Below are 14,324 nucleotides of genomic sequence, written 5' to 3'. Positions count from 1 at the left end.
GAAAGGAAGATCGTAGGAAGAAAGAAAGGAAGGGGGAAAAAAAAAGAAAACCCAAATGGTCAGACAATGTATAAACAAAACAGAAAAACTTAAATGAAAAACAAACAACCTAGAACACACCGCCATAAAAAGAAAAAGGGAAAAAAGGTGAACCACAAACATGGCACCGTATAAACACACACAACCACACGACAATTACAATTTTAGTTCGGAAGAAGGAGAAATAACCAAAACCAAATACCAACTGACGGAAATGCAAAAGTGCGAAAAAGCATTCAAACCCCTCTACACACTTTGACAAGCGACAAGCGCCGAGCAGATCTGTCACTTCTGACACGCTCTGGCAGCCGTATTAAAATCTCCTCTCCCCATCTTCAATGTTGATTTTGACCCCACCCAATCGGCGCTCGGCGCGTGCTGGGGAAGGGGCGGAGCCTAACTCGACGCATCTGCCAATCACCCATTTAGAAACGTTTCCAATGCAAAGGTAACAACCATGTTTCTTCTTCAGAGAGGGGGCGTTTCTTTTCGCCGGAGAAGAGAAGCAACTTTTCTCGCTTTTGACTGGAAGCGTGCGGGGCCTGCCTGAACTGAAGTGTCTGTGAGCGACTGAGTGTAGAGGAAAGGTTGCAACGAATTATGGCCAAATCTGACCACCTAGGGTGAAAACGTGGGTACCAGACCGGCCAGCCTATAATTTTCTTCTCTCTCGCCGAGACTCGAAGTCGCTAGCTGGCAGCGGTGCATTGTACTGAACAGTATCGTTGAGTGGTGCTGTTGTTATTGAAACTGTGAAACATTTTCGAGCTGTTATTGCACTCTTCTGTTGTTGTGTTATTGGAGTTTATCGAGCTTTCTCAGTCTTCTGTCGTGTTATGTAAGTGAAATAATTCACGCACATCCTTCTTGTTCTTCTGTCGCGTTGCTGAAGTGAGACATTTTACGAACATTGCTTTTCTTCTATTGTGTCAAGTTTCAAAAGTGAAACATTTCACAACTAACCTATTTCAATCTTTTGTATTGTAACTGATGTGAAGCACTTTATACTTGAAGTGGACGTTTCCACTTTTTTTTAATCGTGATATTGAAGTTTACTGGCTGTTTTAGTTTTCTATCGTGTAACTGGAGGGAAGTCTCAGTCGTGTTGCGAAAGTAGAACACTTTACAACTAACAATGTTCGGACTTCTGTCGTGTTCTAAACGACAAAGACTTCATTAACATGTGTCACTTATTCTTCTGTCGTGTCAAGTCTTCTGTCTAAAGTGTTGCACGTGTTATATGTGTGAGTGTTTATTTGTAGTTTTCTGTTGTTGGTGCATTGTGCATGGGTGTTTTGTTTTCTTTTTCTTCTTTTTTTGTAACTAATGAATGCTTTGGCGGCCAGTGACAATTGCTTATTGACAATGACACTGGTTAAGCCAATAAGAACAGCTGAACAGTAATGTTACTGATCTTTCTGTGCTTTTGATTTTGGTTTGGATAACTTTTTTTCTGCTAAATTACACTGTGACAATTCAGTGCTGATTGCATAGGGCTTGTAGGTTTCTCTAAGCCTAGCCTTTTTAAAACAGTAACAGTAATATATCAAACCAAAACAGCAAAACGTGCACGGGTACTAAAGGTAATGTGAAGCTGAAAAATATTTCAGGCATGTCTAAAACCCCTTGACAAGAGCATACGTTTTCTTTAATGAAAGACTTGTACCAAAACCAAAAAAAAAAGGCGAAAAGCGGTTGGGTGGGTGCACCCAAGGTATGCACTAATTTTTTTTTAAAGTTTCTTCGACTTTCACATGAGTGTCTATCAGTTTGTATAAATATAGGCTTATGTATCTGAATGTGTTAATAAATTCTACAGTTATATTTACATGCAATCATTTCAATACATTTTACACGAGAAAGGCATACATATCTCTTTATAAATGAATATTTCACATCGACAACAAACCCATTCTACATTCAGTGGAAATGGCAAAGCAGAATCTCTTTAAAGATACAGTCCCACCCGTGTATAGGCAACACCACAGATCTATATCCAAGCTTTTACATTGGACAAGAAAATCCTTCCAATTGGACACATGTCCAAAATCAACAGCATGCATGCATGGATGGTTCCTGTGCATAATAGGATTTTTTTTAAATTTCTTGATTTATTATTTGTTGTGTTTTTGCTGAATTAGTTTGAAAGACTGAAACATGTGTCAGTTACTATTGCATTACTTCAGTAAACACACTTCCCAGTGCTGAGAAAGCAGGCAGGCTGTATATTGTTGACATGACAAGTGTCAGTTACTAGCATTACTTCAGTAAACACACTTCCCAGTGCTGAGAAAGCAGGCAGGCTGTATATTGTTGACATGACAAGTGTCAGTTACTATTGCATTACTTCAGTAAACACACTTCCCAGTGCTGAGAAAGCAGGCAGGCTGTATATTGTTGACATGACAAGTGTCAGTTACTATTGCATTACTTCAGTAAACACACTTCCCACTGCTGAGAAAGCAGGCAGGCTGTATATTGTTGACACGACTTGTGTCCCAGTGGAAGGAATTGATTTTTATAGTTGTTCTACACTGTATAATTATGATAATTTACAAGGAGATCTACACGGGAAGGACGCTATCTCTAAGGTTTCCTCGGACTGTGTTATAAATAATGTACAATATCAACAGAAAATAATGTCAGTGAATTTCACATTGAAAAGGTCTGAGTCTTTTAAAATAAATATTGAACATTATTGATCAGCGCATTCTGCATTCAGTAGAATTGATTAGCTGAGTTCTTTTTTTTACTTTCCTTCATAAAACAACTACACATAAAACTGATATACAGTGATAAATAGAACCAATACAATAATCTTTTCTTGCTTTGTTTTATTTTATTTTATTTCATTTCTGCGTGAAACGTTAGGGTTGGATAGAAAGATGGAGGCGGTGGGGGATTATAAATAATTAGACACCATCGTTGAAAACAGACCCACCAACCACACCCACTGGATAAAAAAAAAGAAAAAAAGCCACAGCTGTTTTTCATAACAATGAGACCAGAAACTAGCATATTGCAATAATTAAGCTAATTTCTGTTTTCCCCTCTTCTTGTATCAGCAGATTCTTCTCGGACTTGTGCCTGTCAAGATTGGACGATTCCATTCAAGACAGCGACAGCGAGTGACTGACACACGCGGCACCTGTCCACCCTGCGAAAGAGAAAGTGAAGCGGTCTGGTATCTATGTGGCTTATAACCTGTATCGCTTGCAAGCTGGACTGAGAGAAAATACCCGTGAGAAGTCCAACAACTGATTCGTGGATTGTGTGCTTCCTGCCACACTTTTAAGACTGATGGGTTGTATAATCACGCTCTGAGGAGAACTTCATGTCACGTCACCTACTTCAACAATTGTAATACTGTGATTCTACGTATCGTTTATTAATTAAGAAGCAAAACTGACTTTGCTAAAAAATAGTCATTACTAGTATATATATAGCCCCGTGAATTCTTCAAAGGGAGAACATTTACGACGTTTGACGTCTTTTCCCCCCATGCAGTTACACCGAACTGACCACGATGACTTCAGTTAAATGGACACTGTTGCTTTAATACAACAAGTAACAAAAAAGTCTTCAGTCGTACTTTTTTTCTTCATTTTCATTTAACAATAAACACAAACCACCATCACTTATCATGATGATGAACGGAATCCACGCCCTGTACCCTCTAACAGAAAAGGGCGCCCGGAAGCCCAAATGCGCCCGGTGCCGGAACCACGGGATGGTGTCCTGGCTGAAAGGACACAAACGTCACTGTGGTTACAAAGACTGTACCTGTCCCAAATGTAATCTCATCGCCGAACGACAGAGGGTGATGGCTGCCCAAGTCGCCCTCAAGAGACAACAAGCAGCGGAGGACGCCATTGCTCTTGGGCTGAGGGCTTGTGTCTCCGAGACGGGACTTCCGGTGATGACGCAAGGACCTCTGTGGGGCCCGGGGACGGTCACTCCACCTAAAGCCGATATGCTGATGGGAGGGATGGGAGGAGGAGGAGGAGGAGGAGGAGAGGGGGATGGAAATGTCGACGTCGATGTGGAGGACGAGGATGAAATGAGCGAGACAGGTAAGATTTTATGTGTGTATCTGCTTCCTGTGACTTGTCAATTTCTCTTTTTCTCTCTGTCTGTGTGTATTAGCTCTCTCTGTCTCTCTGTGCGTCTCTCTCTCTGTCACTCTCTCTCTCTCTTTCTCTCTCTCTCTCTCTCTCTCTCTCTCTCTCCTTCTCTCTCTCTCTCTCTCTCTCTCTCTCTCTCTCTCTCTCTCTCTCTCTCCTCTCTCTCTCTTTCACCTTTCCTCTTCATCTCTCTCTCTCCTTCTCTCTTTCTCTCTCACTCTCTTTCTCTCTCTCTCTCTCCGTCTCTCTCTCTCTCTCTCTCTCTCTCTCCATTTTTCTCTGTCCCTGTCTCTGTGTCTCTGTCTCTGTCTGTCTGTCTGTCTGTCTATGTCTCTCTCTGTCTCTCTCTCTCTCTCTCTCTCTCTCTCTCTCTCTCTCTCTCTCTCTCTCTCTCTCAATTTCTTTGCTCTCTTCCTTAGTCTCTCCGTCTGTCTGTCTGTCAATAAGAGAAAGTGGTTTGACAATACTTTACGGGAAGGGTCAGTCCAGTGGCATTACCCGACGCTGATTATAATGCTATCGAGACTGAGATGAATTGGTCATCATTGGGAGCATTACGGTGAATTAATATCATAGTCGATTCTTGTAGCCCAAATATATCAGATGAACACAAGCGCGCACACAAGCCCTCCAAAAGGAAACAAACAAAGGTAATTAAAAGCTACATAAAAGAATATAAAAACAAAGGAACAGACACACAAACACAACACACACACATACACACACACACACACACACACACACACACACACACACACACACACACACACACACACACACACACAAAGAAGAAGAAGAAAAGACGAGGCACAGTAAGCAACTAATTCATTACCATTGTCAACATCTGTTTATTTTTAAATCAAATATAATGTTTGTGTATATGTTTATCAAACATGGTAAGGCCAACTGACATTCGAAACTATATTTGTGTATACACTGCAATGCAAGGCCGTGATCTTACTATACTCTTCTCCGTCCCGTCCCTTATTTCCCCTATTTCATTTAATCTCAGTGAAATCCTTCCCCCTCTGCCCCCCCCCCCCCCACCCCCCGACACACACACCCTCAGTCTTTCCACCTCCCCACGCACATTTAAACTTGTTTTGTAGAAATCCAACATACTTGTCATAGTGTGACATATCGCACAAGTATCCCAATCGAAGCAGATGATATGTCACCCAGACTACCGTCGACGCTAAACGCACAAAACCAAGACCTGCTTATAGTTGTAGTCTTTATTCTCCACTCCTTTGCACAGAGGCATGAAGTGCTGTAACGCAATACGTTCTCAGCACGGCAACCGCTTTTTAGCGACAACGAGCGAAAGACGTAATATGGTCTGTCACTCATAGAAGGCTTTGCTTTAAGCTTCGATCTCTTGACATGAATTTTTAAAGAAGAAGCCGCCATTGTTGGTATAGTGTAATGCGGTATAGCTGCGTGCGTGCTTGTGGAATTGTTTAATGTGTTTGTCGATCCGATAGGGCTATTGCTGCATTGCTTGTTTAAGTTGTTATTAGCTATGGTGAAATTGTAAAATACGTGAGTCTGAGATATCCATTAGCTGTTCCAGGGAGTTTTGGTTTCCTGTATCTGTATTAGGTTCAGAAAATGGTATTGACTCGACACATTAAAAGTAGTCGATATCAATTTGTCCTTTTTTCAAACTAAAGGGGCAAAAATACGGGTTTGAGATGATGCGTTTACAAATTGATGATAGTGGATGACAGGCATGCAATATCTGAATGTTCCCTCCTCTCGCCGTCATCTGTTATTTCCTTCTTCATATATATGCTCCTCTCATGCATGGTTTCTTCACATTATAACGCTGAGGCAAGCTGAGGGTCAATGTTATCTTAATGGAGTCAATAATGACATCAAACCTGCGACCACAAGTGCATTTCGTAAGCAAGTATAAGAGGACAAGCGGGTTTTCCGAGGTAACCTTCTCTTCCCTACTTGACTATATTAAGTTCCTCTCTCGTCATACGCACTTATACACTTGTGATCAAAGTATCCAAAGTTTACGCGATACATAAAATATTGGCCAAGTTTAGCGACAAAGAAGGGAGTCAATGTTTAGTCTTCGAAGTGAAGTGTAAACTATCTTTCGGCATTGGTTTTAAGTATACTGAGCTGGCGAAATGTGATACTTGCTTTAGGAACAAAGGCTTAATGGCAACTGATGATACGTAATATCGTCTGCGGTCGTGAACAATGTGATTGTGTGCTTCTGTGTGCATTTTTTTCACAAACATGACAGTTACATGTTTTTAATGAAGCAGGTATACGTTATATATATTTATTGCAGTAGTTTGGCCTTTGCGGGGAAAAGCCTTCTTGAGAACTTTTGTAAAGAACTTGTCTCATCTTGAATCTTTGAATGGAGTATTCAGAAGCAGCCAATACCCCCCAAAAATAAGAAAAAAACAACGAACAAACAAACAAGCCAACACGCAAACACGCAAACAAACATGAATAGAAAAAAACACAACAAGGTAAAACGTAACAGCAACGAACGATTTAAAAGTCTCCATAGCCCTACAATTTTGAATAATAGAAAACGATATGTACAGCCAGACCCCATACTTAAGATTGAATTAACAACTAAAAGAAATTGTAACACAAAAAAACAAAAATTGGGAGTCGAACCCGGATCGATTGCTTGGAAGAAACTCATGCGGACCGTCACACCACCGACGCTTTTGCGCGCAAGTAGCTTTTCGAAAAATCTAGATTCGAACAGAAAATATAGTTTGTTTGTTGATTCAATAAGGTTTTTTTTTGTCCGTGTGTGATTGTGTTATTCTATTCAGCCATGGTGTGCAGAAAAAAGCTGTCCTTTTTTTGATGAAATCTGTACAATGTCTTTTTTTCTTTAAAGGAAAAGTCCGTGTCCTCTTCATTATGATTAGTCCCCATCCCATGTGCCCTGTAACTTGACAAAAAATAAAATGAAAATAAAACGAAAGAAAGACGAGGAGAAATGTTGGATGCAATTATTGAGAATGTTCCAGGATCTTCTATACGCTCTACGTTGCTTTTGGCTTCTGATTTAGACACTAATTTCCTTCTCCGTCCCCCCCAAAAAAAACGCTTCTTGGCTAACGCAAGCTCCCTGATCCTATATCTATGAACAACACCCCAACAACATGCTAAACATGCACTCAGAGCAATCACACCCTCAGCAGCTTTACAACACAAGGCTTCACAGGTCTCCCTGGGGAACGCCATAACCTCCCAACCATGTTTGACACCAGCTCAACAAAGGATAGTTTTGGAAATAGAAACATAAAGACGGGGTCTTTCGGGGCCCAGAACAATCCGGGCAGAATCTGTTTCCGATACGTGAATATCAAAGTACCCACAGTAGGATCGGAGGGTATGTCATCTTTGGGGAAAACGTTCACCCGTCCAGAATGCTTTGGGGCGATTGGATCATAACAAACAGACCCGAAGCCCAGGGAATATGATGGGTTCTGAAGAGAGCTTGAAAAGAGAGAAAGATACAGTTTGTGCCTTGGGTTGAAAATGTGACAAGAAAGACTTTGCTTGTGACTTTATAAGATTGACAACTATTGAAGATTGCATGGGTCAGGTTAACTGAAATTATTGACCGCGGGATTTTGGAAATGACCATGACAAAAACCAATACTCTGAAATGATTGAACTCCCCCCCCCCCCCCCCTGTATGCTTATTGTGCTATGCACAGATTGTCCCGGCCAGACCGTTACATATATACATGTATTATGAATTTAACTCAAGTAACCGTATGCATGTTTTTGCTGTTGTAACACACTAGTTATCATTCGCATAGTCTAACGTTATAACATATCTGAATTTATGCCTGTAAGGGTACACTTGATTTTCCAGTTGTCAAGAACTTTGGAGTGGCTGAGTTTCATTCCTTTTTTATTCATTTATTTTATTATATTTTTAATTTTATTATATTTAGTTTATACTATTTATTCTACTTTGAAAACTAAATACGAGACCCGTTTTTGTCATCAGTTGTCAAATAAAAATACAGTAAACCATCGAAGATTGTATTTTCAAGGTTCGAAGGGTATGTTATATTTTGGGGGATAACCTTTACCCGTTCAGAATGCTTTAGAGCGATTGGATCATAAAAACAAACACATCGCTCGAGGAATATGGTTGGTTCTGTAGAGAGCTTGAAAAGAACGATAAAAGTGCGTGTCTTTGGCAGAAAATCTGCGAAAAAATATTCTGAGGAAGTAACATATAGTTTTGGGATATAAGTTCGTGACTTAGACAGAAAATATGCGAAAACGTATTCTGAGGAAGTAACATATTTTGTGGATATAAGTTCGTGACTTAGACAGAAAATCTGCGAAAAAGGTTTTGTGCATAAAACATATTTAAGTTGTAAACGTGCTGCTCGCTACTGGTAAAAATGTATGTTAGGTTAACTGCAAGTGTTGACTACCAAATAATTAATCTTAAAAGAGTCCAAAGGTAATCGGAATACTTACAAGGTCGATTTCACCTGCCCTGTATTACCACCAAATAAAAGTTTCACAAACAAACTTTTTTTTTCAAATCAGGCGTGTAGTGCTGTTAACTACTATTTTCGATTAAAATCTGTAGAAAGATTCAACTTTTATTTTTGTTGGGCGCTGGTTGTCAGAATAAGTAATTTGGAAAGAACTTATTCCATGTTATTGTTTTTATATTTTACTCAATTACATTTCACATCATACTTTTTCTGTCTGTTTCGTTGTAATTTATCTTCGAGTTTAATTATGACACCTAACGTTTGTTTTAATTGTTAAAAGTATAAATGCTGTCAAAGATAACATCATGTGCACTAAATCTGAGAGCTAATTGCCGTGCGGAAGATGCGTGCACTGATGACTGGAAACTGTGAAGCCGACAGCCATAATTTTTATATTTTTTATATACATATTCTGGATCCTGTGTGTGTGTGTGTGTGTGTGTGTGTGTGTGTGTGTGTGTGTGTGTGTGTGTGTATGTGCGTGTATGCGTGCGTGCGTGCGTGCGTGCGTGCGTGCGTGCGTGCGACCTTATTTAGATAAAACTGATTTTCTTAATTTTTGAAGTAAAAAAACAGAAGTTCTGGTAAACTTTCATTTTGCACCACCACAGCGAAGCAATAGCTTATAACTAGCTTTTCGGACCATTTAACTTTTGGCTTTGATGAAGGTTTGATATTATGCCCATTTTCAAAGATTGAGGAGTGCTTAGTACTCATTTTATCCCTTCATTTTAAGGCTCAAAACAAACGGAAATCAACTTTTTAACATTCGTTGTACGTACTCGTATACATGCAAAGAGAACACACGGGCCACTTGCGGGCGAACAGTTTTCTTTGTGGTTTTATACTGTTTTGGTTGAGTCCTTGCAAATGTCAACGCCGCCGAAACAAAAAGGAAACAGTTGAAGTTTCCGAAAACCTACTTACATCACTGCACAAAATGTCAGTCTCACGACAAAAGGAAACACTGTGCGGAATGAAGAATAAGAAACGAGTGCCGCCACAAACCACAAGAGGTCTGTTCTATTTACTTTTAAAGAATCGGTCACCAGATTTTGTGCGGGAAAATGTATGACAAATGCGACGGTCCGGGCATAACATAAAAATTGTGTCCCATGACCATGACTTTGCCTATAGCTAACGTAAGCAAAAGTGTTGTTAGATTAGGGTAAAACAAAGAAAATTAGACAAATTAATTAAACATTGAAATTACGTTTATTTCAATATTTCTAACCCATGACACCATCCTATAAGCGAAACTCAGCGGGGGTGACATGCTCGGGTGTATTATATGTGAAGGGTCGATGAGAGCTGTTAAAATCTTAAGTTAGCTGCAGTATGGTTTTGATGGACATAGTACACGGGCTTTGTTGTGCGTGACACTCCGACATTTCGCATGTATGCATGTCAAAAATAAAAATGCCCCCGTCTTGCTTAGCGGGCAACAGCACAACGAGGCCATTTCTTTCTTCAATACGCCGAGCGCCCCAAAGCTCATATGACCTTTTTTTCAAAATGTGTCTAAATACCATAGCACTAATAAAACAAGTCGCGTAAAGCGAAAATACAACATTTAGTCAAGTAGCTGTCGAACTGACAGAATGAAACTGAACGCAATGCCATTTTTCAGCAAGACCGTATACTCGTAGCATCGTCAGTCCACCGCTCATGGCAAAGGCAGTGAAATTGACAAGAAGAGCGGGGTAGTAGTTGCGCTAAGAAGGATAGCACGCTTTTCTGTACCTCTCTTTGTTTTAACTTTCTGAGCGTGTTTTTAATCCAAACATATCATATGTATATGTTTTTGGAATCAGGAACCGACAAGGAATAAGATGAAAGTGTTTTTAAATTGATTTCGACAATTTAATTTTGATAATAATTTTTATATATTTAATTTTCAGAGCTTGTTTTTAATCCAAATATAACATATTTATATGTTTTTGGAATCAGAAAATGATGGAGAATAAGATGAACGTAAATTTGGATCGTTTTATAAATTTTTATTTTTTTTTACAATTTTCAGATTTTTAATGACCAAAGTCATTAATTAATTTTTAAGCCACCAAGCTGAAATGCAATACCGAAGTCCGGGCTTCGTCGAAGATTACTTGACCAAAATTTCAACCAATTTGGTTGAAAAATGAGGGCGTGACAGTGCCGCCTCAACTTTCACGAAAAGTCGGATATGACGTCATCAAAGACATTTATCAAAAAAATGAAAAAAACGTTCGGGGATTTCATACCCAGGAACTCTCATGTCAAATTTCATAAAGATCGGTCCAGTAGTTTAGTCTGAATCGCTCTACACACACACACACAGACAGACACACGCACATACACCACGACCCTCGTCTCGATTCCCCCCTCGACGTTAAAACATTTAGTCAAGTTTTGACTAAATGTAATTATGGATAGAGATACGGAATCCAGGTGCACCAAGGCAAAACGCCACAAACCAACGTGGACAACACCGAGAAGTGAAAACAGTGGGTAGCATACTGGCTTTATTGTAAGAAGCGACTGTGAAGAAGGACTCGAAGTGCTTGGGAAGCGACTGACTGACTGAAGGGTAACCGTCCCAGGGGGCCGGGCTAAGGGGGTAGTGGGGAAGGGAGGGTCGGGAGCACGCACAAACAAACAGAGTCTGGCTCTGGAAGCAGTGACACGTCGCTGAGGCGCCAGTGGTACCCCCGATACAGTGTACAACAATTACCTTCCCCTATTTTGACACCTGCATGTTCACATCGGTCGTGGCGGCGAGGGCCGGGAAAGCCACGGATGCGGAAGGCGGGGAGCGATCAATTTTTTTTGTTTTGTTGTCTCTAGCTCTCTCTTAGAATAGCCTCAATAGGGGCCGTATTGCTTATTGCGGGATTAGTGTGTTGAAGTTTGTGAAGAGATTTTATGTTGCCTGGGATGTTTAGAAATTCAATTTCAGTGACGAGCCGGAGAGACAAAAGTCAAACGTCAGCAATCAAACAGAAACAAACAGAAAAGGGAGAATAACAAATAAGCAAACGCGAGCGCGCACGCCTGCACGTCCAAAAAAAAAAACAACTAGATAAAAACCGGACCAGAAATTAAAATTCCGTGGCTTTGAGTAAGTTATGTACTATGAGTTACTCATAATTATTATTCATCTATCATAATCTATCAATCAATAAAAAATCAATCAATCTATCAATCTATCAATACATTAATCAATATATATATATTAATCAATCTAGTTATTTAGGCTTATCTATCGATCGATGGATCGATCAATCAATCAATCATAAAATAACTTAATGAAGACACCGCACCCAAGGGCGTTGGATAGGCGAATAATGATAAGAAGAACAAGTCGCGTAAGGCGAAATTACTACATTTAGTCAAGCTGTAGAACTCACAGAATGAAACTGAACGTAGTCCGCCGCTAGTGCAAAAGGCAGTGAAAGTGACGAGCCTGTTTGGCGCGGTAGCGGTTGCGCTGTGCTTCATAGCACGCTTTACTGTACCTCTCTTCGTTTGAACTTTCTGAGCGTGTTTTTAATCCAAACATATCATATCTATATGTTTTTGGAATCAGGAACCGACAAGGAATAAGACGAAAGTGTTTTTAAATTGATTTCGAAAATTTCATTTTGATCATAATTTTTATTTTAATTTTCAGAGCTTGTTTGTAATCCAAATATAACATATTTATATGTTTGTGGAATCAGGAAATGATGAAAAATAAGATGAACGTAAATTTGGATCGTTTTATAAAAAAAATGTTTTTTTTTACAATTTTCAGATTTTTAATGACCAAAGTCATTAATTCATTTTGAAGCCACCAAGCTGAAATGCAATACCGAAGTCCGGCCTTTGTCGAAGATTTCTTGGCCAAAATTTCAGTCAATTTGATTGAAAAATGAGGGTGTGACAGTGCCGCCTCAACTTTTACAAAAAGCCGGATATGACGTCATCAAAGACATTTATCGAAAAAAATTAAAAAAACATCCGGGGATATCATACCCAGGAACTCTCATGTCAAATTTCATAAAGATCGAAACAGTAGTTTAGTCTGAATCGCTCTACACACACACACGCACAGACAGACAGACACACAGACACACACACACACAGACACACACACACACACACACACACACACACACACACACACACACACACACACACACATACACCACGACCCTCGTCTCGATTCCCCCTCTATGTTAAAACATTTAGTCAAAACTTGACTAAATGTAAAAACGGAAAATAAGAAGAGAATGAACAAGTCGCGTAAGGCGAAATAACTACATTTAGTCAAGCTGTGGAACTCACAGAGTGAAACTGAACGCACTGCATTTTTTCACAATGACCGTAGTCCGCCGCTTGTGCAAAACGGAGTGAAACTGACGAGCCTGTTCAGCGCGGTAGTGGTTTCGCTGTGCTGCATAGCACGCTTTTCTGTACCTCTCTTCGTTTGAACTTTCTGAGCGTGTTTTTAATCCAAACATATCATATCTATATGTTTTTGGAATCAGGAACCGACAAGGAATAAGATGAAATTGTCTTTAAATCAATTTCGGAAATTTGATTTTGATAATAATTTTTATATTTTTAATTTTCAGACCTTGTTTTTAATCCGAATATAACATATTTATATGCTTTTGGAATGAGAAAATGATGAAGAATAAGATGAACGTAAATTTAGATCGTTTTCAGATTTTTAATGACCAAAGTCATTAATTAATTTTTACGCCACCAAGCTGAAATGCAATACCGAAGTCCGGCCTTCGTCGAAGATTGCTTGGCCAAAATTTCAATCAATTTGATTGAAAAAATGAGGGTGTGACAGTGCCGCCTCAACTTTTACAAAAAGCCGGATATGACGTCATCAAAGACATTTATCGAAAAAAAGAAAAAATGTCCGGGGATATCATACCCAGGAACTCTCATGTCAAATTTCATAAAGATCGGTCCAGTAGTTTACTCTCAATCGCTCTACACACACACACGCACACACACACAGACACACACACACCACGACCCTCGTCTCGATTCCCCCTCTATGTTAAAACATTTAGTCAAAACTTGACTAAATGTAAAAAGGAGAATGAGAAAAAAAAGTATAACCAGAAAAACAAGTACAAGAGGATCAAAACAGATAACACTAGAGGACAGCACTGTCAGGCCACCCACCAACCACCCACAGCCAGCACTTGACCATAACCACTAAACAAAACGAAGCCAACGAACAGCACGAGCGAGCTGTGCTAGGCGACTGAGCGCTCTGAGCCATCCATGCAAGTCACAGTGCTGATTAATTAATCAATTAATTAACCAGTCAGTCAACTATAGTCAATCAATCAGTCAACAAGTAAACAAGTCAATCGATCAATCTGAGAGTCAATCAATCAATCAATCATCAATTAATCAATCAATCAATCAATCAATCAATCAATCAATCAATCAAAGTGTACTTTGGACGACGTCTAAGGAAGGAAAAAAACAGCAGAAGAAGACGAAGGAGAACAGAATAAAAAGAAGAAAAGGCGGACCAAACGTATTACACTTCACCCCCACTTGACCATAAACCATAAAACAACAAGAAGGTAAGAAGCACAAGCGAACTGCCGCGCAGGTTAACCTACCCCGCGCCCATTCCATCCCA

At 39.7% G+C, this 14,324-nt stretch overlaps 1 protein-coding gene across 1 annotated transcript in view; it reads left to right on the top strand.

Moving 5' to 3' along the window:
* Positions 1-751: 751 nt before the first annotated feature.
* LOC138966712 (doublesex- and mab-3-related transcription factor A2-like) overlaps positions 752-14,324 on the top strand; it is a 32,062-nt gene continuing 18,489 nt past the window's right edge. Inside the window, exons 1-2 of the mRNA XM_070339027.1 lie at positions 752-877; positions 3,108-4,112. Coding sequence (XP_070195128.1) covers positions 3,683-4,112 — 430 coding nt within the window. The 5' untranslated portion in view covers positions 752-877; positions 3,108-3,682. The remainder of the gene's footprint in view (positions 878-3,107; positions 4,113-14,324) is intronic.

This window comes from Littorina saxatilis, linkage group LG5 (assembly GCF_037325665.1).
Source record: "Littorina saxatilis isolate snail1 linkage group LG5, US_GU_Lsax_2.0, whole genome shotgun sequence".
NCBI classification, from domain to species: Eukaryota; Metazoa; Mollusca; class Gastropoda; order Littorinimorpha; family Littorinidae; genus Littorina; species Littorina saxatilis.
This window is presented reverse-complemented; position numbering and strand designations above follow the sequence as displayed.